The sequence below is a fragment of the Strix uralensis genome, chromosome 17 (genome assembly GCF_047716275.1).
Source record: "Strix uralensis isolate ZFMK-TIS-50842 chromosome 17, bStrUra1, whole genome shotgun sequence".
NCBI classification, from domain to species: Eukaryota; Metazoa; Chordata; class Aves; order Strigiformes; family Strigidae; genus Strix; species Strix uralensis.
In genome coordinates this window covers 6,853,358-6,877,163 of record NC_133988.1, presented here as the reverse complement: position 1 = coordinate 6,877,163, position 23,806 = coordinate 6,853,358, and the positions used below count along the sequence as shown (strand labels likewise).

Genomic DNA, 23,806 nt, shown 5'->3' with positions numbered 1-23,806 from the left:
ATTGCCTCAGTTTTTGCAGTGCTAATGCCAGTGCTGTTCCTGTCCCTTAGCAATATCACTAGCTCACTGAGTTGCCTCTAAATCGGCACTCTCACTGACTTTCCAGACTTTGGCTGTTTTCAGAATACGGTAACAGAGACTGCCTTGTGGTGACACACAGAAGGACGCTCTTTAAAGCAGGAGGAAGGAGAGCAATGCCTGGCTCCTACCTGCTGTTCCTGTTGTCCCTCACTAAGCAGAGATTAAGCCAAGCCAGAAAAAATGCGATCCCTAACCACTAACCTCAGCTGCCCCATAGGAGAGAAGCCATTTTGCCATCCTGGGACAGGTGCTCTGAGGCTGGGAGGTCACTCGTCCCCTACAAGGGCGCTGCTCTGAGGAGAGGTCGAGGCTGCCCCTGCTGGGCACGGCCGGACTGCAGCTGCCCCACCTCAGGGCACAGCTGAGCCCCACTCCAAAGCTGGTGGCACCTCTGGGAAAGTGGATTTAAGAAAGGGCAAAATGCTGTACGGCAGTGAGGGGTGAGGAAAAAAAGCATGAGAAACTGTCCTGCAATGCTAAGGCCAGAGGAGGAAGAGGAGGAGGTGCTGAGCAGAGTCCCTGCAGCGCATGGAGTGACCACAGTGGAACAGGGGAACAGCCCTGAAGGAACAGTGACCCGTGGGAAGGCCCCACGCTGGAGCAGGGGAACAGCGTGAGGAGGAGGAGTAGCAGAGACAACCTGTTATGGACTGACCACAACCCCCCATTCCCCTGTGCAGCGTGGGGAGGGGAGGTAGAGAGGTCAGGGATGAAGGAGTGAAACTGAGCCTGGGAAGAAGGTGGGGGTAGGAGGGTGTTGTTTTAATTTGTCTTTCACTATCCAAACCTATTTTAACAGGCAATAAATTAATTCTCCCCAAGTCAAGTCTGTTTTGTCCGTGACACTAATCGGTAAGCGATCTCCCTGTCTTGACTTAGGAGCATTTCCATCTTATTGTCTCTCACTGCCCTGTTGAGGAGAGGGGAGTGAGAGAGTGGCTGGGTGGGTGCCCTGCGCCTGTCCGGGGAGAACTCCACTTGTTAAAATGGCTGGAGCCATCACTGGGGTTGGGGTTCAGAGAAAGACAGCCAAGATGTAAAGCAGGACTGGGGATCAGGGTGCTGAAGTAAAGCTAAGGCTGCTACTAGAATTATCCCCAGTGTAACCCTTAGACTGGTTAGACCCTTAGATTGGTGTGTCTCATGGCATTAGTTTCAGCCTAAGGATAGGATCATGTTCCAAAAAGACATAGTTGAAACACACACTAAAAGCAAGGCTCAAATGGGGCTGCAGAGGTAAAGTGAGGGCTGCTACTTGGATCCTCCCAACAGTCTCTAGGCATGTTCCATGGTATAAATCTCTGCCTCGGTTTAGGATTAGACTTCATGTATTTAGAGTCAAATTCTGACATGTAAAACCTCTAATGAGTTCCCTAGAGCTTCATCCACTTCCTCCATGTCAAATTTGGCTCATTAACTGGAAAAAAAGGTTGTAGTGAAAAGACAAAACAAAGAGAGCACATCCTAACAAATACCCAGAGAAAAGGAAGAAGCAACATTTTCTCCCTGTGCACTCACTCCTGCTTTTCCCAGACCACAGCACTCCCTACTGCTGTACCCAAACTGCCCTCAAAAGCAAGATGTGAAGAAGACTGCAGGGAAAATGACGTACTCCTGTCTGGTTCTGAAGATGTCTCTGATGTGCACTTTTATATAGGGTTCTTCAAAGAGGAACAATATTAGCTAATGACTGAGCTTTGCAAAAAAAGGTTTGCTGTGAAGCTGTTCCAGAGACACATGGTACTGACGCAGAGAGGAGCTCATTCAATTGTGAAGCAACAAAAAGCAACACCTTGTTATAGAAGACTAAAAATCTCCACACTGCAGTTCTGTTTCTCAGCCGGATATTGTATCATGGAAAAAAACAACCTATCCACCCTGCAGTTGAGATTTTAGAAGACTGTAAAGATACCAATAAGCAAGGTAAAATGCTACCACATGGGTCTATGCATTATGTCTGCTGAGGGCCATCAGCTGCAGTACTCCAAAACCTCTAACGAGGCTGTGGGCTCATAACAGTTGTGGCCTGACTTGTCTCTCTAATGCAGGCTAAATACTGCCAACCTCCCAACAATCTCACCCCCTCTCCCCAAAAAGCCCAAACACAAAAACCTTGACAGTGCCTACTTTTGGACAACAAATATCTTCTTTGTTATTTACAGACGTAAATTGCACTCAACGCATTCAAAATTGGAATACAAAGCCAATGCACATTTGTGTTGCAGAGGTCTGTTCTCTTCTGCCAAGCGGAGTGGAGAGGCTTCTACCCTGAAAACAGAACCAAGTCTCCTGAATGGAGGATTATAAATAAATCTAATCCTCTAATCCTCATCTTTGGTTGCACCTGGACAGAGTGATTTGCAAGGTGTTCTTACCACAGTAACCAAGATCATTTGATCACTGATTTATATTCCCCATATCCTTGCAAGGAAAGTAGTACGATTACCTTGTCAAGCAACTTACCTGTAAACTTCCAGAGCAGAGGCAGAGGCTGTAACCTCTTCAGATTCACAGTCTCATGTCCTTCCCTGAAAGCACTTCTCCATAAAGACATTTTTCACTTTTACCTACAGTGAGCGAATATGTTTGCCAGAAGCACAGGAATCCACAGCAGGATCACATCTGCAGCTGCTATAAACTTACAGGTAACGTTCTCTTATTCTCCAGAAGGGAACATCAGTCTGTGTCCTTTAAGGATGAAATCCAGGAAGAAGGATGAAAATAAATCAAGGTAGCACAAGTTAGGAATTGCCTAACAAGAAGGACTGATGCTTGTTGCAGGAGAGCAGAGAAATCAGAAAAGAGGGTACAAAACAGCTCTAACAGCAACAACAAAACTGCACTTTTCCAGATGCCACTGAGGGACTTCCAGCAAAGCAGCCTGAATATCCTAAGAAGTATCCACTCCACTAAGCCACCACAAAGTGGCTTACTGTTCAACAGGAGACTGATGCAGGAGGCAGTGCTCAGAGACCACCACTTCTGGGATGATCCAGCAGTTAGAGCACTTGCTGGGCCTCTGGAGACTTTGTCCCAGAGCTCCAGGGACACTGTTAGGCCAGTCACTTAAGGATTTTTCACTTGAAAAGTACTTAGGTGCCTTGGCTCATTGGTTTTAGCAGGAGTTGTGTGCCCAAATCTGTCTTCAAATCCTGGTCTGAACCTCTCTGTGGCTTGGTCTCCATCTGCCTTTGTGAAGTGACAATGTCTTTATACCCTGTAACAGTTTTGTAAAGAAAAACACATGAAAGCAACAGTTGGGCACTTTACAGCATGGAGCCACGAACAAACTAAAGGGACAGTTCCATCTCCCTGCAAATCCAGGCATTCCCATTGCCTTCCCTTTGCATCACCAGCCTGGTGTTGTTGATATTCCCACTGAGTGCTCTGTCCCACTCCTGTTAATGTTTTAGGCACTACAGGACAAAATGTGAGGAGTTTTGCCTCACAACAAGCAGTTGTGCTCTGAAGTAGATGTATTAGCATCTCTCCACTGAGCTGGAAATAGAGCAAACCCGCAACCAGAGAACAGATTTTAAGTCCCTAGGCAAGGGAGAATGAAGAACAAATTAAATGTTCACTGCAAGCAGTTCATTAAACAAAAGAACAATAATAGTGTTTTTCTGCCATTCTTTTCATTTCTCCCAGCATAACTACACATCTTCTGGATACAATCTGTTTCTTTGCCAAGGCTTCAGCATTCTCCCCTGAATTAATGATGCTGGAAAATCTCCACTTTTCATAGACTCCGATAGTCTCTGCTGAGCAGCAAAGGGCTGCACAATACTCGCTTATGCAATGACTGGTCCTGTGCCAGGAATAATAGCCTGTCTACTAGGAACAACCAATTCACACACAAAACTAAAATGCTCTTCTCATTAAATGTCTGAACTAGGTGGAGTAAAAACACCCTGAACCTACTGGTCATACTGTACGCTAATGTCAGCCTCCACACTGAGTTAAATAATCCCACACCCCAGTCTTTGAGAAACAGTTAGCATGAGCAGAGAAGGGTGGCACTTCCCAATTCATTACCTCCAAAGTACTCTTGACACTATCAAGAACTATTATTACAGGACCAGGCAACAACAGGACACCTGAAGCAGTTAAAATGCAACTTGATCTGGGAAAGTACTTGCAGACAACCACTGCTTTGGCTACTTCAGGCACCAGCATGCTGTAGTCATATGGTAGCTCTTCTGTCCGCAGGCATGATCTGTCCCTGAGCGGATGAGGCGGTGAGCAGTATCATCTTACTTGCAAAGTAATCTGCAGCACACTGCCCATATCAGCATTTGTTTCAAGGCTATTCTGGATCATGCTTTAAAGGTAGTGTATCTGTATTTCCTCCCAAAGAAACACTGGAGGCAGGAGGGTCCCATAAAGTTAGCTTTATCTAATGTGAGAGGAGGATGACCAGGTCTTATTGTCTGAAATCAGTTTAGCTGCAATAAGGTTCAAGTCCAGATCTAAATTTTTGCCTCTGTCAGGATGGAAACATCAAAGAACCTTGTGAGAATCCTTCCTCCATTTTGACCCGTGGCTGAGAAATAAACCACCAGATCATTGACACTTTCTTGTAAACCTCAGAATTCCACCCTTTGCTACCTTACCAAATCATTAATACACTGGGATGTCAGCCTTCCATCCTTGCTCACATTTTACAGAATCACAGAATCATCTAGGCTGGAAAAGACCTTGAAGATCATCTAGCCCAACCATTAACCTAACATTGACAGTTCCCAACTACAACATATCCCTCAGCGCTATGTCGACTCTACTCTTAAACCCCTCCAGGAATGGGGACTCCACCACCTCCCTGGGCAGCCCACTCCAACGCCCAACAACCTGTTCTGTAAAGAAATGCTTCCTAATATCCAGTCTAACCCTTCCCTGGTGCAGCTTGAGGCCATTCCCTCTTGCCCTATCGCTTATTACTTCGTTAAAGAGACTCATCCCCAGCTCTCTGCAACCTCCTTTCAGGGAGTTGTAGAGGGCGATGAGGTCTCCCCTCAGCCTCTTCTCCAGACTAAACAACCCCAGTTCCCTCAGCCGCTCCCCATCAGACCTGTGCTCCAGACCCTTCACCAGCTTCGTTGCCCTTCTCTGGACATGCTCGAGTCATTCAATGTCCTTTTTGTAGTGAGGGGCCCAAAACTGAACACAGTCATCGAGGTGCGGCCTCACCAGTGCCGAGCACAGGGGCAAGATCCCTTCCCTGTCCCTGCTGGCCACACTATTTCTGATACAAGCCAGGATGCCATTGGCCTTCTTGGCCACCTGGGCACACCGTTGGCTCCTGTTCAGCTGGCTGTCAATCAACACCCCCAGGGCCCTCTCTGACTGACAGCTCTCCAGCCACTCCTCCCCAAGCCTGTAGCGCCGCTGGGGGTTGTTGTGGCCAAAGTGCAGCACCCGGCATTTGGCCTTATTGAAACTCCTCCAGTTGGCCTTAGCCCATCGCTCCAGCCTGTCCAGATCTCTCTGCAGAGCCTCCCTACCCTCGAGCAGATCAACACTCCCATCCAACTTGGTGTCATCTGCAAACTTACTGAGGGTGCACTCGATCCCCTCATCCAGATCTAGATTTACTGGCAGGAGGAAATAGGACATCTCTACTTTAAAGGAAAGCTCACTGTGAAGCTTAACTAGCAGAGATACACACTGGACAGTTATTCTGAGCACCAGAAATTCATGTTTTCCGCTCCATTCTACCCTTCTAGAAGAGGTTTTCTGGAGGGCATGGGAGATCTAGGGGCCACATCCCTTTACTTCTGCCTTTCACTGGCAGAAATTAAGAGGCTGCTGCCTCTCCTGCAATTTTAAGAGTTGGTATAAACCAAGTTCTGAGACTCTGGAGAACAGGGCTTTTACAATGTGGCATGTAATTACACTCAGAGAAGAGACACCATAGTTTGCGACTTATCTACACGGCATCCCTTTCCAGCCTCTCTCAGTCATAACAGACTGATATTTTGCAGGGTACCCTTGGAAAATGAACTAAAGAAAAGTACAGCTTTAGGATCAAATATAAGTTAGGCACACCTGGAGAGCAGAACTGCATATGTATGCGATGAAAGCACCTGATCAGTGAGGAAAAGTCCTACAGTTCTGTGCAAAGCAGTTTTTTCAAGTGATACTTTCTCCAACCATTTAACTCTTCTCTGCTGTTATCAGGGTCTCCCCTGGTTTTGTACCAGAGCACAACCTTGGTGTTGACTCAGGAAGACTGGGTGGATTTCTACCTGCACCTCTCCACACATCATTTTGCATGGCTGCAGCACAGCTTTTCTGTCCCACATAAGTACTTCAAAGGCACCTACACTAATGATATCAAAGGGGCAAGTTCATGTCAAAGATTCAGGCCTGTAGCTTGTCTCTCTCTCTGTCAAAAGCAGAAAGCTATAGTGAGCCCCGAACTCACGGAACAAGGAAAGGTTTACAAACCCACACACAAAGCAATGGCAAAGGATGAAAAGAAATGCTGCAATCTGTGACAAAAGAAAGGTGACAAATAAGGGCAGATGTTAAAAACAGACAGCTGCATCTATCATAGTATTCTCCGTCACAGAGAAACAGATTGCTTAAGTTGCTGAACTCGAGGATTCTGCACGACCTACCTAAGTGCACATGCCCAACTAGCCAAGTACCAGGGAAACACACAGCATCAAGCAATGGCTGGAATAACCTGGGTTATCCCAGCACTCTGGGAACACTGAGGAGGAAAGAAAATAAGGTGTATTTTTATGCTAAAGTTTGTAATAGCACTGAGTTGATGGATTTTTTAGCAGAAGTCACCTTTCTTGCATTTTTTGCTTCCAGAGGGTTCCGGTTTCTTTATTTCATTCTCTTATCGACAGAGCCATCTAGTGGATGAGGCATCATTTGTTAGAAGGAAATTTTGATTTACCACGCTGTAAGGATAATACACACATCGCATGTAGGCTCTTCAAAGCAGCCTGTAACAAACTAGCATATTGGTTAGTCTAGTCAGAAATTGCTAAGTGATATGTTTGTCTTGGCTGGGGCTTAAATGCCCACTTTTCAACATTAAGTCACAGTATCTTCCTGAAGAGGGTAAACAGTTCATCCTAGACTCAGACTTTACCTGAATTCATAGTGCAGAGCTTTTTGTTTATGCAAAATCCAGTATCTTCTTCAAAGCTGATGTGGATTAGAGATGTTACATGTTTTAAGTAAAGCTTAAAAGCTAAGGCAACACTGGTTGGAAAAAAATTTTTTTAGAAAAGTTTCATTGCTGTGTGCTCAGCGGACAGTCACAAATACAGAAGGTGAGAAACATCAGAAGGGGCAGACACTTCTTAAAGCAGATACATTGCAGAGTTTGTTCTATCAGCCCAACCTACTGGGGAGAGTTATTGTTTCTTTTCTGAAATTCATGGCTGTCCCCCTGCCCATCAGCACTTTCAGAGAGGAGATTGCAGTGGAGGGAACAGAAGCTTGGCATTGCACAGGAAAGACGAACAGGAACTTTAAAAAGCAATAGACAAGTAAGCCAATTATCATTAGTGAAAACAATCCCCAACAAACCTGCTACTGCCAGGCAGCTTTAATTTGCTTAAATAGGATTTAACCATTATACTCTTTAGGGTTCCCCTTAGTGTTTCAAAGCCTTTGCCATTCCAGTAGCTGTCTGTGGTCAAATGTGGCGCCATTTCTCCCCTCTCTCTGCAAAAGCAGCTAACATCTAACCTTCAGAAAAGGCTACATGCTATTCTACAGTCGGAAGGAAATAGTGAGACGCAAAGCCAACGGGCCAGATTTGGAGTCTTGCCAAAATGTTGAATCTCTTCCAAAAGATAGTTTTAGTCAAGTCCCCCATCTGTGGCTTACTTCCTTTTTCACATATTAATAGCTCTTTCTGGAGGCTTTACAGAAAAAGAAAGCAGAGCTTTGATGGGTAGGAAGTACCAGACAATCCTGGCAAAAAAGATGTGGTAACCCTCACTATTTCCTCAAGAGGTTACAGGGAGACCCCATAGAAGCCAGACCCAAAGGAGTTTTGGCAAAGTGATTTCTCTTTGTTCAAACTGTGAGAACACCTCTTGTCTCTCGTATTACTAAACAAGGTAACTGTAACTTCGTCACGCACTGCAAGTTAGCCATGGCCAGGATGACACCCTTTAATCAGAACAGTTTACCATCCTTCAACACACACTCCATTCTATACTAGTTTCTATTTATGGCAATTAACTGTTGCACTAATCAATCTCAGGTTCCTATTAGGCGTTTGCTTTGGAAGAGAAGGCAGTTCCAGCTGCTGAAGAAACATCCTATAAAACCTTGCAGCAGATACTCAGACAGAAAGCAATCATGTATTGTGCCACTCCTGTTCTGCCTGTTGATGGTAGTGTAACTCCATTGTACGAAAACTCTGACTTGATTAGCAACACAATCACAAGCCTGATGTATTAAAAGCAATAAAAAAGTCAGATGTCTTATTTGCAGTGTGCTATTTCAAATAGTCATACTACTACCTACTAGGGAAGTGATCATCTCACATACCACCATACAGCAACACACAAAGCCAGTGGCTGTCAACAGAAATGCCTAGTCTTACCTCCCACCCCATTTCCACACATCCCAGGCATTATCATGGGATACTACAAGCAGACAGTTCGATTCTTACCATGAAGCTCATTGGTACAGCAACAGGATGAAATTATCTTCTTTGTGTTAAAAAAATGTCAGTCTCAGAGGGCATCTAGTATAATGACTCAAAATAGACTTCAGCTTCATGTTGATTTTAAGATGGTCTTTCTCAAATCAGTCTTGTGAAATTCAGAAGCCTTTGCTTAAGCATGAGGAAGAAATTCTGTTTCCTCTCCCACAGTAAGAGCTAGAACCAAACTATTAAAGAGTTCCAAACACTACAGCTGTTACTCCTAGGGATAAGGTTGTAGTTTCTATATAGATCAGTTCAGTTTTACTTGCCTGTATCTTACACAGGTACACACTCAGAGGGATGTGACCTGATCAACTGCTATCAGTCACGATTCTCTTCTGAGTGACTGTCAATTTGAAGAATGACACATTTTCACAAGAAAGTGTTTAGTATCATTGCTAAAACCCCAAATTGCTCATTTTAAGTTGGAAACACTGTCTTCAGGAAAGCATTACTGCTACATGAACATGACTCACAGGCCCTGTTTTGAAGCACAGGGATCTGTGAAAACCATCTTGTCTTTTGGACAAGTTCCTTAGTCTAGTCATAAGATGACACAACAGCACTTTCATAGCTAAGCTCAAGTGTATCTTAAACACATTTTAAGGAGGTTTCTAATGCAAATATTTAGGGTTGCTATCCAGAAGAACATGTTGCAGGGTTCTCCTATTGATGTGAGACCAAATACAGCTTTATTTACAGACAATTCAACAAATTAATACATTAGTTCAACTTCCATGTCTGCACACAAGGGAGTCTTCACAGCATCAGAGCAGGAAAGCATGACTAGATATTTTGTAGATGTACAGACTGATGATTGTATGCAAATATGTGATTAGGTACAGAAGTGTTACATTTAAACATTTCAACCATTTAAGTCAGTAAGAACAACCACACCATACTTTTGGCGAAATAAAGTTACAACTACATTTGGCTTCCTGCACATCAGCTGATGATCTATATGACTGCGTATAGATGTTAAGACCAAAAGATCAAGTTGATCCTAAGTTTTGTTCAAAAGATTAGCATTTGTATTGAGTTGTATTTAACGCATAACCATTTATAAGACTTTCCTCATACCTCTGCACTACCTTTCAAATTTACAATACATTTCAAATTCATCCTTTCAAATGCCTATTTTGTATTGTCTTCTTTTCCCAGGCAGAGGGAAAAACATACTAAGAGAGTTAGAACAGAATTTTTCACTGCAAATATAGACTCAGGCTATCAAAGTTTTGTGTTCCTAATGAAAAATTGTCCCTGTATCCAAAAAGAATAAGAAATGCAAGAATACAAGCTCAATGTACAGATCTGAAGATAGACCTCTACCTGTTCTAGGTCCACATAAAGCAAAAGAACATAGTGCTTTGCTTCTCCGGAAGCTGCATCTGTTTCACTGTATTTTCCATAAATGCGGCTGCTAATATGACTTTAAAACACACTATTCAAAAATTCTTCATCAAGAATGCCTTATAATTCTTTAGAGAATGAATGACAACAGGACTAAAGAAGAAAAAGGAAACATGACGATCTTTAAAGGTCAATGCATCACACAAATACAAAGTAGTCAAATCTAGATATAAAGTCCACTACTTTCCAGACAAAACTCTTTTAAGTTTGAAATCAATCTATAATGTATTTGCCCAAGAGGAGTTCTGTCATGTAAGAGCAGACAAGTTTTGTCAGAAACATTTATTAAACAAAACTGATACCAATGCACATGTAGTCAAGTTAATACTCCCTAATAAAAAAAAGCATGTTGATCAAGACCAAAATTATCTTCGCTTCTGGAAGATGTTGCCACGGCCCATACCACGGCCTCTTCCTCTTGCAGCCACTGAAGAAAGAAAACATCAGGGATGAATTTGACATAACCTCATATTTATCTCAACAACTGACAAGCAAAACAAACAACACTCGAAGTCTCTTGCTTAGAAGCAAAGAAATGAAGCTATCCTATGAAGTTCAGAAAGTGATATGACAGCAAGAAGTTTTCTGCAAGAACCAGAACTAATGGTTACAGTCTTGCTACTTAGAACAGATGCAGTGAATACTCATACACTTCGTGTTCCTAAGCTGACACACAAATCTGTATAGCCCAAAAGACTTAAAACCCCACACTCTGCCAAGGTTTTGCAACAGAACTCAGTACATTCCTGCAGATGTTACTCCCCCACATAACTTTACTGCATTTGCTAAAGTTAACCAAGGACTTTGGGTCCCGTGATTGTTACTCCATCTTGTTATAACTAGATCATTCCCCTGAGAAAGGTACAGATGACAGTGAACTACAGAATGGCTAATAATTACAGCTTCCCAGTAGTTGGAAGATATTAGATAGATATTAAGTACCACCTTAATATCTGCATTTGTTTTTCCACAAAAGCTTAACAAGAACACCTGAACCCTTCCAAACAGCAAGTGCCCACAATCACTGGAAAGCAGAAGATGAACTTTTATATAAAGCCTCAGTTTAACAAGACAACTCACTGTATCTAAATTACTGTAGCATCAATATTACACATTCAGATAGTTGGACAGTTTGAGTCCTGACTCCCACCATAAGATGAAATACATAGAAAAACATATGAACCAGCAATCTTTCAGTTTCTTACAGCTTGCACTTCCTCAGTGACAGAGATGCCAGTTTTCCCGTTTTTCTACAGCAAAATAGAGGGGGAGGACCACAAGCAAATTGTACACACCTTGAGCTTTGAGAATAGCTGCTTTTCCTCGCCCAGCTCCAGAACCCTGGTTTTTATTCTTCATGCTCTTTAGCATAGGGGCATTCTTCAACATATCTGGTAAAATAAGAAACCGTATCTTGCTACCTCTGATGTACACCTGCTCAAGCTGTGCCACTCGTCCATCTCTGTACGTCACTGTTATGTTGGACATCTGGAAAGCAAAGATCAGTCAGTTCTCATAGAGGCCTCTAACACAGTTCTGTATTCCTATTGCTCTTGCCTGCAGAATATACAGCCAAGATTCGAGTATCAAAGTCAAAGACTTTCCAAGAATGCTGCTTTCTCAACTGGAGCTGTAACACAAGGCACCCAGGACCATTTAAACATACTGCTAAGCCTGCTACTATTCAAGCAGCCCCAGGACTTCTGCTTTCTCCCCAGTTTGCAAATTACTTTTATTAGCTTTTTTTTCTCATATTCAATCAGTTTTAATAAAGCTGTTCTAGTCATAACTATTAATTTTGATTCCGAGAATGACTTGCCTAAAGTCAATACAAATTAAGCACTCTTGGGATGCCTAAAGTAACATGCATTAAAAAAAGCTTCAATTTCTTAAATCAAGGTTTGTTTATTCTTCCATTCAATGACTTTAAATAAAGAACACCAGCAGAAACATTGTTCATGGAACAGAATCTTAAGAACCTGATATTATTGACAGGAATGTTCAATCCTATTCTAAAACTGGAAAGAATAAGCTCTGGCCTCTTTGGAGTGCTCAGTAATCCTGAATTCATTTCACCATGGTAAGGTAGTAGTACAGTACTACAGCCTTCTTTATCCTAAGACTAAAAAAAACCTGTCTTTCAATCACGCTGCCAATAAGCTAGCTATCAGCCTTTCCAGGCACATCTTTCTGAAACAGGTATACCTGACAATTCATGTTGTCTTCAGCTTCAATAAGTTTGCCTCGGTAAACTTCTCCTGTATTGGTCTCACATGTCACAATATGGCCCTCAGCCTCGTGCAGGACTTTAATTGGCACTCCAATTGACATGTTTGCAGTGCTGTGGCTCTACACCTGAGACAAGAAAAAAACAAAACATAATCACAAAGAAAGTTGTAAACTAGGTTTTATCTATGCAATCTGTGATCTTCCCCAGGGTAAAGCACCGATTTTCTCTCTTGCCCAAACACACCATATGCTTTAACAATGCATTAATAAAACTCCTCTAGAAAGATACCCACGGGGGGAAAAAAAAAAAAAAAGTTAAAATAGCGAAAGTGAGTCTTTTCCAGGTCTCTCCTGACCTTGGAAATTCAGTTGTAAACACCAGGTAACAGACCACTTATATAGAGAGGTGCACCTCAATCACAGATAGCCCCAGGCGCACACCTTAACGTACAGCCAGCCTCACCGCCTACGAGCTAAGCCAGACCTGCGGGTAGCACAACCGCACTCGCAGACCGCATCACCTACGCAACAGGCCTTACTACCAGGGACCCCAGCCCACACCACACGCCGCAGCCCTGGCGAGTGCCCCGCACGACCCTCCCTCACTTGAGGGCCCCCCCAGCCTCAGCCCTGCCCCAGAGGCAGAGCAGGGCCCGGGCCCAGGCCCGGCGGTGAGGCCCATCCCCGAGCGGCCGAGCAGAGGCCCCGAGGCCTGCGCAACCCAGCGGCCGCCCCACCGCGGCTTCGCCCCCTCAGGCCCGGGCGCCCGAAGGAGCCCGCAGGCCCCAGGGGATGCGGCGCAGCTCGGATGCTTCCCCACAGCGCGCGGAGAGCGGGAAGGGCCCTGCCGCTCCCGCGGACACGCAGGCGACCGGGGAACCCCCCTGGGACCCAGCACCGCCGCCACTCACCAACCGCCTTAGGCCGGGCCCACGCTCACCCCTAATGGCCTCCTCCAGCTTCCCGCCGTGCACCGCGCGCCGGAAGCGGAAGTGGGCGGCGGGCGCGGCACGGCCCCTGCCCGCCCCTCCCGGCCCCGCCACCGCCAGGGCGCCCGGCGCTGCCGGGCCGCGTTGCCTCGGCACCACGGTTCCGCCGCAGTCTTGTCCCGCCGGCCGGGGGCAGCCCCGTCCCGCCGGCGGAGCCCCGCCACCGGGGCAGGGCTGGCTACCGGCACGGCCCGCGCTTCCCCGCCCGCCTCAGGTCGCGCCCCGGCCCTCGGTCCCGCGTCCCCCGCCCGCCGTGACATGCCCCTGCCCACCGGCGCACCCGACCGCCGCCGCCCACACCGCCTCGACGGCGCGGGGCCGGCGCCCCGGGGCCCGGCCCCCCGCAGCCCCCGCCTCCGCCCCCGCCCCCGGGGCCGGAGCCGGGAGGAGCCAGCGCCGCGCCGAGGCATGCCGGGCCCCTGGGCCGCGCCGCCGCCCGGGCCGGCTCGGCGGGGCCGGCAGTGAGCGGGCGGCAGGCCCCGCCGCCGCCATGAAGAGCCCCCGGGAGGCTGGGGAGCCGCCGCCAGGTCAGTGCGCCCCGCCGCGGCAGCGGGGCCGGCCCCGGCCGTCTCCCGCAGCCCTCCCTCTGCGGGCGGCTGCCGCTCGCCGCCGGGGAGCGCGGGGCGCCGGGCGGAGCCCTCCTCGGGGCGCCCCGACGGCGGGGAGGGGGCCGGGCTGCGGGGCTCCGCGACGGGGTCCGCCCCGGCGGAACGGGCTAGGCGCCAGCTAGGGGGAGGGAGGCCTGGGTACGGCCCTGCCCGCGGCGGGGGGCTCTGGCCGTCCCCTCGGGAGGCCCCGGCGGCCTCGCCGTGCTCCCGGAGCTGCGAAGCTGCCGGTTCTGCCACCAGCAGCAAAGTGGAATGACTGGCTCCGTCTGTAAGTTCGTCGCGCCGAGGAGCTGGCAAAGGGGAGCGGTGTTTTCGATGTTATTTGCAGCCACAGCGTATACGGGCTCGTATCTTATCTGAGGACAGCTGACAGTCATCACTGAAAAAGTCAGGGTGTGCTGGGAAACAGGATGCCTGGAAGCTGGACATCCAAGAAAATTAAAGTTGTTACCCTTTGAAGTCTTCACGTAGAAAACATGTACCTCTTCAGTTAACCTTGGGACTTGACAGAGGCCCTGGGTATTAACAAAAAGGGAACAGAATCATCATATGCCAAGAAAAAATGACAACAAAACAGATCCTGGTTTGAGGAGAATCTGGGAATTGGGTTTTCTTTGTTTCAGTATCAATAACAGGCACAACACTTCAAGTCCTTCAAGCGGTAAGGGTGTTTCTGACAGTGAAACCACCCCATTGCCAACCCTATAGAAATAAAAACTGAGGCAGAGGGATGGAGTTAGTTGTATTCTGGGCCTTTTTGGTAGAGATTGTTCTTTTTCCCTCTCCCTTTGTTGAGTTATTGAGGGAGTTAATACAAAAGGCCAACTGGTGCCATTTGTGAGCTTTGTTACCTGAAATTACTCACATAAATTACAGTCCCTGAGGAAAAAGACATCTATAGAAGAGGCTTATATCTGTGGAGCTTGTAAGAGATCGATGCCTAGAGATCTTGGTTGTGTCTGTTTTCTCACAGTTTGGTTTAACTCCTTTTGTGGCACAGAAATACATTCAGGCACAAGAGGAAGGATTAATACCTGTGCCTTACCTGCTATTATTTAGGAGGGGATATAGCTTACTTAGGGGCTGACGGGTATGTCACCCCACCAAAAAGAATAAAATGAAACTTCCAAGGAAAAGGGGGTGGACCATACAGCAGAGCGATCCAGGTATGGAACATTAAAGAAGTATGACATTAAACCAAATGCTTAACTGTATAAAAATACCAAACCTGTATTCCCCTAAGAAAGAAAAAAATACCTGCCAATCAGATAAAGTAAAAAATCGTTTCTAAGTTTCCACCACTATAGTGCTGAGGAGAAGCTGACTTTTAATGCTGAGGTATGGAAAAAACATTCCTGTATGGACTGACGTCTTTCGTGTTTTACTCACAATGGGATGTTTTCACTACAGTTGACTGCATCCAGCTGAAAGTGCCAGTCATTCAGCAGTTGTACCACTGGGACTGTGGGCTAGCCTGCTCCAGGATGGTGCTTCAGTAAGTGACTGTTTTGGTTTGAATGGGTGGGAAATCCCATCCCATGGGAGAGGGGTAGCAGGAAGCAACGTCCGGGGAGAAGAGGTGTGTTGAAGCAGCTGTGAGTTTAACTTGGTTTTATGAGAGCACATATTCTCAGGTACTCTTGGAGAATTACTGCTGCTTGGGCCTGGCACAGCTCTCCAGCAGGAGCAAGGGAAAATAGAAACTAAGAGGAACTTTAGACCCTTTTGAATAATTGACTGTTTTGACAGATGCAAAATACCTGATCAGCTCCAAGAACTTTGCAGGTTGGCATGATAAAAAGTTACTCCTCTTTCCTGTTGTTAGAATTCAGAACTGACACTTAGCACAGCAGTTCACCTGATTCCTTTCTGTGTTTTCAAGTGATGGGTAGGTGTACCCCAGTTTATAAGTATATGCTACCTCTGTCCTGCTGAGCCCACAATCTGTGGGATGAGGTGGTTTTGTTCCAGTAGTTTCAACTTCAAAACAATGCACTGTATTGCCCTTTGGGGTTTTTTTTGGTTTGGTTTGGTTTTTCTTTTTTTGAACTAGTAGCTGTCCTGCTGAACTCCTCTTTCCTTCCACAGAGGAACATGAGCTTAGGTGCAGGAGAGATACCTATTTAGATGTCCACTTAGTAGATATGAAGCAGAAGATTTTCATTTCTCTCCATCCCTTCTGCCAAGACGTTAGTCCGTGTGCTGGTAATTTCCCATCTTGACTACTGTAACCTCTGCCTCTTTATTCCCTTTACCTCTTTGCCACTCCGGTCTGCCCAAAACTCAGCTTGCAAGATTAATCTTCTCACCCTGCTGATCTGACCTTGTTTGCCCTGCATCCTCAATTCCAGTCCTGTTTTTTTTCCATTTACTTCCATTTGTTTTCTGACTTCCAGAACTGTCACTGCCTCTCCCCACCCCTTTGCAACCTGTCCCAAGCTTCCTTCTGACTTCATCTTCCCTTTATTGCCTTTTGTGCCATCAGTGCCTAAGACAAGCTTCCTTTGAATATTTACCAACTTCCTTTACAGTTCCTCCTTTTTAAATCCATCTATTGCGTGAAGCAAGTGTTAGTCTTTAACACTTCTGTGTTTGCTCTAATATGCTTGTACATTTAGACTGTAAGCCCTTCAGGACAGAGTTCTATACTTGCTCAGTATAGCTTGCCTATTGTACAGCACCTGTACACTTCTAGCACTATAAAACAGTCAAGATACCCATACATTTCCGATTTTAAAAAAAGTCAGCAATAAATCCAGTTAAATATTCCCTACTCCCTTCCCTTCCCTTAAATTTGTGGCTCCTTTGTGGGTTGGGTTTTTTTGTTTGTTTTTTTCTTAGCAAAGCCCATTGTTTCAGTTTGTACGTCCTGTGATGTGGAGACTTGGGCTACAGCACACATTTTGCTTCTTCTAAGATCTGTGCCTCCCTTCCTCTGCCTTTCCTAATACCATAGGTACCTGAATCATTTGGACAATGATGAATTTCAGAAAGCCATCCAGGAGCTCCAGTTAACAAAGAGTATCTGGACTATTGACCTGGCCTACCTAATGCGGCACTTTGGTGTCAAGCATAAATTTTGCACCCAGACGCTTGGAGTGGACAAGGGCTACAAAAATCAGGTTAGTATTCTTATCTACTGGGAGACAGCAGAGGGTTTTAAAAGCCCTGTGTGTCACGCTTTAAAAGCTCTGTTGTGTTACTGACAATTAACCACAGTTCCTGTAAACAAGGTTTGCCTGTTGCCAAAACTGGCACAAATCAGTTCCAAAGGCGAGGCTAGATACAATCCCACGTATTTTACATCTTTGATTCCATAATATGATTTTTTAAAAAAGTTTTCATGTAATGCTCATAAAAGGTTTCAGCCTGTTTGACAGCCTTGGAGACTGAAGCCCTCTATTTATCTACAGAACAGATACAGCCTGGGCAGCAGCAGTGCTAGCTTCCACACTTTCCCCACCACCGTGCCTCAGCCCTGACCTGGAAGAACCACCTCTAGAGGTGAGAGGGGAACTCAGCCTCCGTGTCCATTGAAAGCTTGACCTCTTCAGGATTGCCAGCAAGGGGGCCAATGAGTGCCTGTGGTGGCAATGGCTTTTCTAATGCAAGCTCCTGCCCAGTACAAACCAGACAGGCTTCTTTCATGTAGGCAGCTGAATAGCCACTGGATGGAAATTACAACAATAACTGACCACGAGTGAATTTAAACTTAAAATTTAGAGCAGGAATCCTTATCCTGTTACCAGTGAACTAAAGGAGATATCTCTTATTCCATAGCCAGATCTCCAACTTACGCAGGCCCTTGCTAGCAGGGACTGTAAGCGGTGGATTACCTAAGGTAAACATCATTCCAGTTCATAACTTCTATTATCTCCACAGTCATTTTACAGGAAGCACTTTGACACAGAAGAGAATCGAGTGAATCAGCTCTTTGCACAAGCCAAAGCCTGCAAGGTGCTGGTGGAGAAGTGGTAAGCTTATTGTTTTCTTTCCCGTCTCTTTGGAGATTCTGTGGGTGCTACGCTTTTCTTGCAGTCACCAAGCTAAACAGATAAAAGAGACTGAAATCAAGCCCAGAGCCTTTTTTGTGAATTACAGTGTTTCTACTATACCCATCTCAAAAAAAACCCCGTGGACATCAAGAGTTAATAATGAAGTTTGAGGAAAAACAGGCATGACACAGAATAAGTGATTTGAAAATGCTGACAGGAGTTGACTATTGTTTATCTTTTGAATTTGATTATCCATTAAGATTACCCAGTAGGGAGTGCCTTACAGCACTCTAATTGGTCATTGTTGGAATTAAGGAGAGTGCTACGTGGGCACATAACCCACTGTTCCCAGAGCTATGCAGACATTATAGTTCTTTGTTCCTAGACAGAAGCACAAAGAAGCAGCTAGCCTATGAGCTTTTGCCAAGGGGAAGATGAAATAAGGAACCTCTACAAAAGAACTGCAAACCCAGGAGAAGGGGAAAAAATGCAAAATTGTTTCACAGCTGACTAATAATCTACATGGGACATAACTAAGTGTCCACATTCAAAGAGTTGCATCCGTTTTTATAGGGAAGCTGGATTTGGATCTTTGTGGTTGAATTTGGGTAAGGGATTAGGAGTAAGAAGAGGGGGTACTGGGCAACCACAACAGCATTTGAATGCTGCAATGCAACCTTCATTTAGCAGAATTGTTAACTGTCCTTTTAAACATACACAGAGTCTGTGTGGCACCATCTGCTTAACTAGAGCTGTGGCAGGACAGTCGGTCCATCTTGCTTTAGCAATCTTAAAATCGTGGCCTTGATCAAGGCAGGGACAGAGCCATATCAACCTGTGCAGTACTGAGGCTGGGGCATCAAAAAGGAGAAGCAACACTGGAAAAGATTAAAAAGCATGAGTTCAGTCAGGTAGTGCACAGCGCCCCGACATCTGGAACGTATCCAGGGGATGAGTTTCTAATGCATATGGAATACACCATCTGCCTCAGTGAAGGACAGCTTTTAACAGATGAGATTATAGGTTATGTTTCGGTAATACTCATTCTCTCTAAGAGGTACTATAGGAATAAAGCCTCAAGAGCATCGGGGAGTCCAAAATTGGAGCTGGGAGAAACATATTCCTGTGTGACAGGCAAATTTGGGCACGTCTTAATTTGGTTGAATGATTATACAATCTTTATCAACTGAGTAGTTAAAGATTTCGTGCTTCAGAGATAAGCTTTTCTAAGAGCAGGAGAGAACACTCCACTTAGGATTTTCCCACAACAGAAGTCTCTCAAGTTACCGGCGCCTTTAATGCTCTTCTCTGGGGCATCTGATACATTCTGAGATTACATTTATATTAATGCAGAATCCAGAGCTGTTGCTCTGCACTTACAGTAGCAGCAATGAGATCAAAAGGCCTTGAATGACACAGGTTTGTCAGGCTTTGTCTGTAGCAAAGCTTGCAGGGTTTAACAGCAATAAGCTGGACCTGCCAGCTGCATGTCATAAGTACTGTCCATCATCATGCACTTCATTGTATACCAGTCTCTTTCCTAAACTTGCTAAAAAGCACATCTGATTTTTTTTCTGCAGCACAGTAACTGTTCAAGACATCCAAAACCACCTGTCCCAAGGTCATGTAGCCATTGTCCTAGTGAATGCGGTCCTGCTATTGTGTGATCTTTGCTCAAGTCCTGTCAAATACTGCTGCTTCCTCCCCATTGGACAGAAGTGCTTCTGCAGGAATCCTGACTACCAGGGCCATTTCATTGTGTTATGTGGCTACAACAAAGCCTCAGGGAGTATTTACTACAACAACCCTGCCTATGCTGACCGTGAGTAGCCTTTTGGGTGGATTCTCAGCCACCATGTTACTAACATGTCTGTAATACAGAGCCACAGCTGTACTTCCCCTAATATACATATATTTCAAGCATCACTAACCAATTTGTCAGAAGGGGTTTTGCCACATTAATTAAATTAGCGCTGCATTTTGTGCTGTGGTTTACTTGAGGCATTGAGATACACATTCTAGCAAACCTGTTTGGCTTTCAGATGGGTCAGTGAGAGATGTTGAACTGTTGTTCAGAATATAACAGGATGGCCACTTTAATACCTGTTTACAACATTATGTCAGTGAGCACTGGCTTTGAGGTAAAAAGATCTGCCTGAGTAAAGCTGTAACCTAAGCCATAGGTCTAGTCTGTATACCAGTTACTTTTCTTTGTAGAGGCTGCTAGACCCAGTATAAAAGCCTTTCATGGGCAAATTTGTCTGAATTTTTACTAACATTTTGTTCCTCCTTAACAGGAACATGCTGCACCAGCATCAGTAACTTTGAGGAAGCCAGGACAAGTTATGGCACTGATGAAGATATTCTGTTCATCTACACAGACAGCTGACACCCACACCTGATACTTCTGGTCCTTTCCTGTGCAGCCTGCATGGCAGCTGGCTGCTTGTCTCAGGACTCCCCCTGCAGAGACCGTGCTCCGGAATTGCAGTGGGATCTTAAACAAGGGAGGCTTTATAGACATTGATAGGACTATACTGAAATGCTGTCTTTACCTTTTTTTTTTTTTCCTGATGACATACCTGATTTTGCAATGTATGTCTCACTTTTTTTTTCTTCCTCATTTTCAACATTGCACACTTGACAGCAGTTTTAAAATACAGGCCCAGGGCCTGTTCACTTTGAGCTTATTTTCAAATTAAACACATGAGAATAAAGCACCAAATTAATGAACTTTAACACTTGGTAACACATGCATAGGTTTAGGTAAAAAAAACGAGGAAAAAAAAAATAGGAAATACCTGTTTCTCTCTCTCTGTCAAAGCATCAAGGGCTGATCTTCATCCTAAATCTAGGGATTTGAGGTTCAGCAGGGTGTTATGGAAGGAAAAAATACTGACTTAAACCACTTTTAAATAACAAAAATGCCTTGCTGGCTTACCAATAGAATCACAGAATCATCTAGGTTGGAAAAGACCTTGAAGATCACCTAGTCCAACCATTAACCTAACATTGACAGTTCTCAAGTACACCATATCCTTAAGTGCTATGTCAACCCCCAGTAGTGTCTGCATTGTAGGAATGAAACACATTTACTCAAGGAAACTTCCCAAATTCACCTTACACAGATTTAGCATTTATGCCACTGCATAAAACTTTGAATCGTAGTTATTGGTATTGTTCCTTGTACTACAAACTCACTCTCATTTGGCTAAATCCTCTAGGATGACTGCTCAGAGCTCTGTATTGCTCCAAAAGTTTAAGTGAAGACATTTTATTTGTACCTAGAAGTCTTTATTGCTTTTTGCAGAAACCTCTGAACTTTATGCCACCTACTTGTGCCAGTTTCTGCAGAATCCATTCTAAATATAAACTTGTAAACTTATTAAGCAAATACAGAAAATGGTCATGCACAGTAATGATATACATTTTTGTGTAAATTGTAAATACCTGACAGCATATACTGGATTGTAACTAAAATGCTGAATCATAATTTGAGCCAAATTTTGCTATTGGCATCAGTTCAGTGACCTTTTAAGAAGAGCTGAAATCAATTAAGAAAAGAGGGAATACAAACATCTCTTTGCTAAAGTAAAAAAGCAGGAACTCAGATTTTCTAGCTCGTATACTACAGCTGTATTTGGATTAAGCTGGAGTTACCATATTCAGACATTATGAAGTGAAATTGCTAGCAGTCCCTTCATAATCCTTCCGTGTATTACCTGGCTTTAATTACTTTGCTGAGGAGCACTGTAAAGTGTAGGAAATAGCCACCTATTTCAGATTCATCCATCAGTTTCCTACAAGTCTTGATCTCCAGTTCTGCCTATGTTGAAGTGGGTACAAAAATCGATGTTAATACTGATGTACAGCTAGCAAAATTTTATTTTGCACTTAAGACAGACATCCCACACCTTTGGCATGGCTTTAGGAGAAGTGTTCGAGTTCTAGAACTGCATGGGATAACAGCAAAAGGACATTGTTATTTAGTGGTGAAAATAATAGGAATCACTTTAAGCATGGTAAAAAATTTTTCTAAGAGAAAACATTTTCTTTTATCAGCTGTTGACTTCTGAAAAGTATCTGGAAAGTGTTCAGTAGGTATGCATAGTAGAATCGAGTGCTCCTTTGTACAAAGGCTAAAAATAGTAACAGACATTTAAAATGCAGTGGCCTTTTTAAGTTCTGAACAAAAAGTATGTGACAAGAAATTTTCAGTGTATCAGATTTTTCTTATCACTGCTGAAGTTGGAATACGTTTTGGCACTGATACTTGCAGAACTAGTAAAAATTAGGATGTGATTTGTGAGCCGTAGAACCAGATCAGTGCCACTAGCAGAATCCCAGAAAAAAGGTACAAACCCTATTATAGAGAATGCCTTCCAACTCCTCCAAAGTCACCAGGTGGCTACCGATCTAGGAATTTTTATTTCCAAGTCCAAATTTACAATGTTTGATTTAGAGAGACTGTACTAGCTATGTTAATTAGTAACAGGTATGTAAACTACAGATTGATAGAGTACTTCCTTAACCCATGCATTTTCGGGTAGGTAGTTCATTCAATACCATTAAACTGCCACAGGATTTATTTTAGAGCAAGCTTGGTTAGGTAAATAAAAACAATTCTTACAAAAGATTTGTAATTGACATTTAGCCTCTTATAGGTTCAGTTATCCAAATGCGAATCTTGAGCTTATACATAAAACATGAATTTAAGGGCATGCTAAATGTTCTGAAGTGCACAGATAGGTGTAACAATGTTGACTGTTAAACATTTGGTACCCAGGGTTTAAATACTTTAACAAAACTGAAAAAGCTGTTTAAGCTAATACAAAAGGAGAGTTCCACCACTGCAACAGGATCTCTTAGAGCTGCCAAATGGAAGATAGTTATGAGAGATGAAAACACAAGAAGCAGAAGCCAAGTGAAAAGACAGAGTATTTATATGACACAAATTCAGATTAAAAGCAGCTCACTGCACAAGCACTCAGAACACTGCATATTCCGAAACTTCTTCCCATTACAAGATTGTCTATCAAAATACTCATTATGAAAATGTTTTGTCACTTTGTTTCCTTCATGATGTCAATAGCAAAAGAAGGGGTATTTTACATGCAGGGATTTTATACATAAATATATTTTTATTTGTAATTAAGCCATTCTCAATAAAGGTTTAAAGTCACAGATAACCCTGTAACATAATGTAGCAAGTGCATTTATTAACTAGCTTATTATGGAAAATAATTTGAAAATTTTTAGAGGATGTGTTATACTTAACTAGAAATGACACAGCTGAAATTGTAATTTGGAAAAAAATTTAAGAGTTCAAATATTTATTTCAGCTATAAATTCATAGATGCTAGGCTGTAAATGGTATTCATTCTGCACTTCCTGAACACCTGCTGCATCACCTGAATCATACAAACCAAAATTTCAATATACACTAGTAGCTGAGAACAGCAAATGTATTGCTATCTATATTCAACACCTGTTTTGTGAACTCTGCAACCACTGACTATCCTACTGGAGTGCAGCTCCAGGGAAGCAGTTTTTGTTACCCATCCTGATCCCTAATAGCATCTCTGTGGCTTCCTGTTCACAATCAAAGTATGCAACTGCACCAGCCTTGCCTATGTTTTAGCCAGTGTTTCTGTTTTTGCCTCACAACCCAGCACTGAGCTTCTGAAGATATTAAAAGACTGGAGCACTACTTTTGCATCTTGAAGGAGCCCAAAGACACTGGTCCAACTGTGGTTGTAATATGTAGTGTAAAGGGAGATCAAAAGAACCAAAGTGGTCTTGCTTTAC

General features: G+C 44.2%; 2 protein-coding genes across 8 annotated transcripts; one reads left to right on the top strand and one right to left on the bottom strand.

Moving 5' to 3' along the window:
• Positions 1-9,436: 9,436 nt before the first annotated feature.
• SNRPD3 (small nuclear ribonucleoprotein D3 polypeptide) lies at positions 9,437-13,740 on the bottom strand. 5 transcript variants are annotated; one of them, XM_074887569.1, is made up of 4 exons: positions 13,668-13,740; positions 12,383-12,532; positions 11,473-11,665; positions 9,437-10,604 (listed from the first exon to the last, which is right to left on the bottom strand). In XM_074887569.1, exons 2-4 carry the CDS (start codon positions 12,506-12,508, stop codon positions 10,543-10,545), a joined length of 381 nt encoding a protein of 126 aa, XP_074743670.1. In that variant the 5' UTR covers positions 12,509-12,532; positions 13,668-13,740; the 3' UTR covers positions 9,437-10,542. The 5 variants fall into 5 exon arrangements, with proteins under 5 accessions (XP_074743670.1, XP_074743672.1, XP_074743668.1 ...); XM_074887571.1 differs by having other exon boundaries at positions 13,676-13,696; XM_074887567.1 differs by lacking the exon at positions 13,668-13,740 and adding an exon at positions 13,347-13,493.
• Positions 13,741-13,786: 46 nt separating this feature from the next.
• Positions 13,787-23,200, top strand: GUCD1 (guanylyl cyclase domain containing 1). 3 transcript variants are annotated; one of them, XM_074887566.1, is made up of 6 exons: positions 13,787-13,922; positions 15,414-15,498; positions 16,960-17,125; positions 17,886-17,977; positions 19,579-19,820; positions 20,296-23,200. In XM_074887566.1, the coding sequence occupies exons 1-6, from the start codon at positions 13,886-13,888 to the stop codon at positions 20,385-20,387; spliced, it is 714 nt and encodes a 237-aa protein (XP_074743667.1). In that variant the 5' UTR covers positions 13,787-13,885; the 3' UTR covers positions 20,388-23,200. The 3 variants fall into 3 exon arrangements, with proteins under 3 accessions (XP_074743667.1, XP_074743664.1, XP_074743666.1); XM_074887563.1 differs by lacking the exon at positions 13,787-13,922 and adding an exon at positions 14,053-14,664; XM_074887565.1 differs by lacking the exon at positions 13,787-13,922 and adding an exon at positions 14,056-14,271.
• The last annotated feature ends 606 nt before the right edge of the window (positions 23,201-23,806 follow it).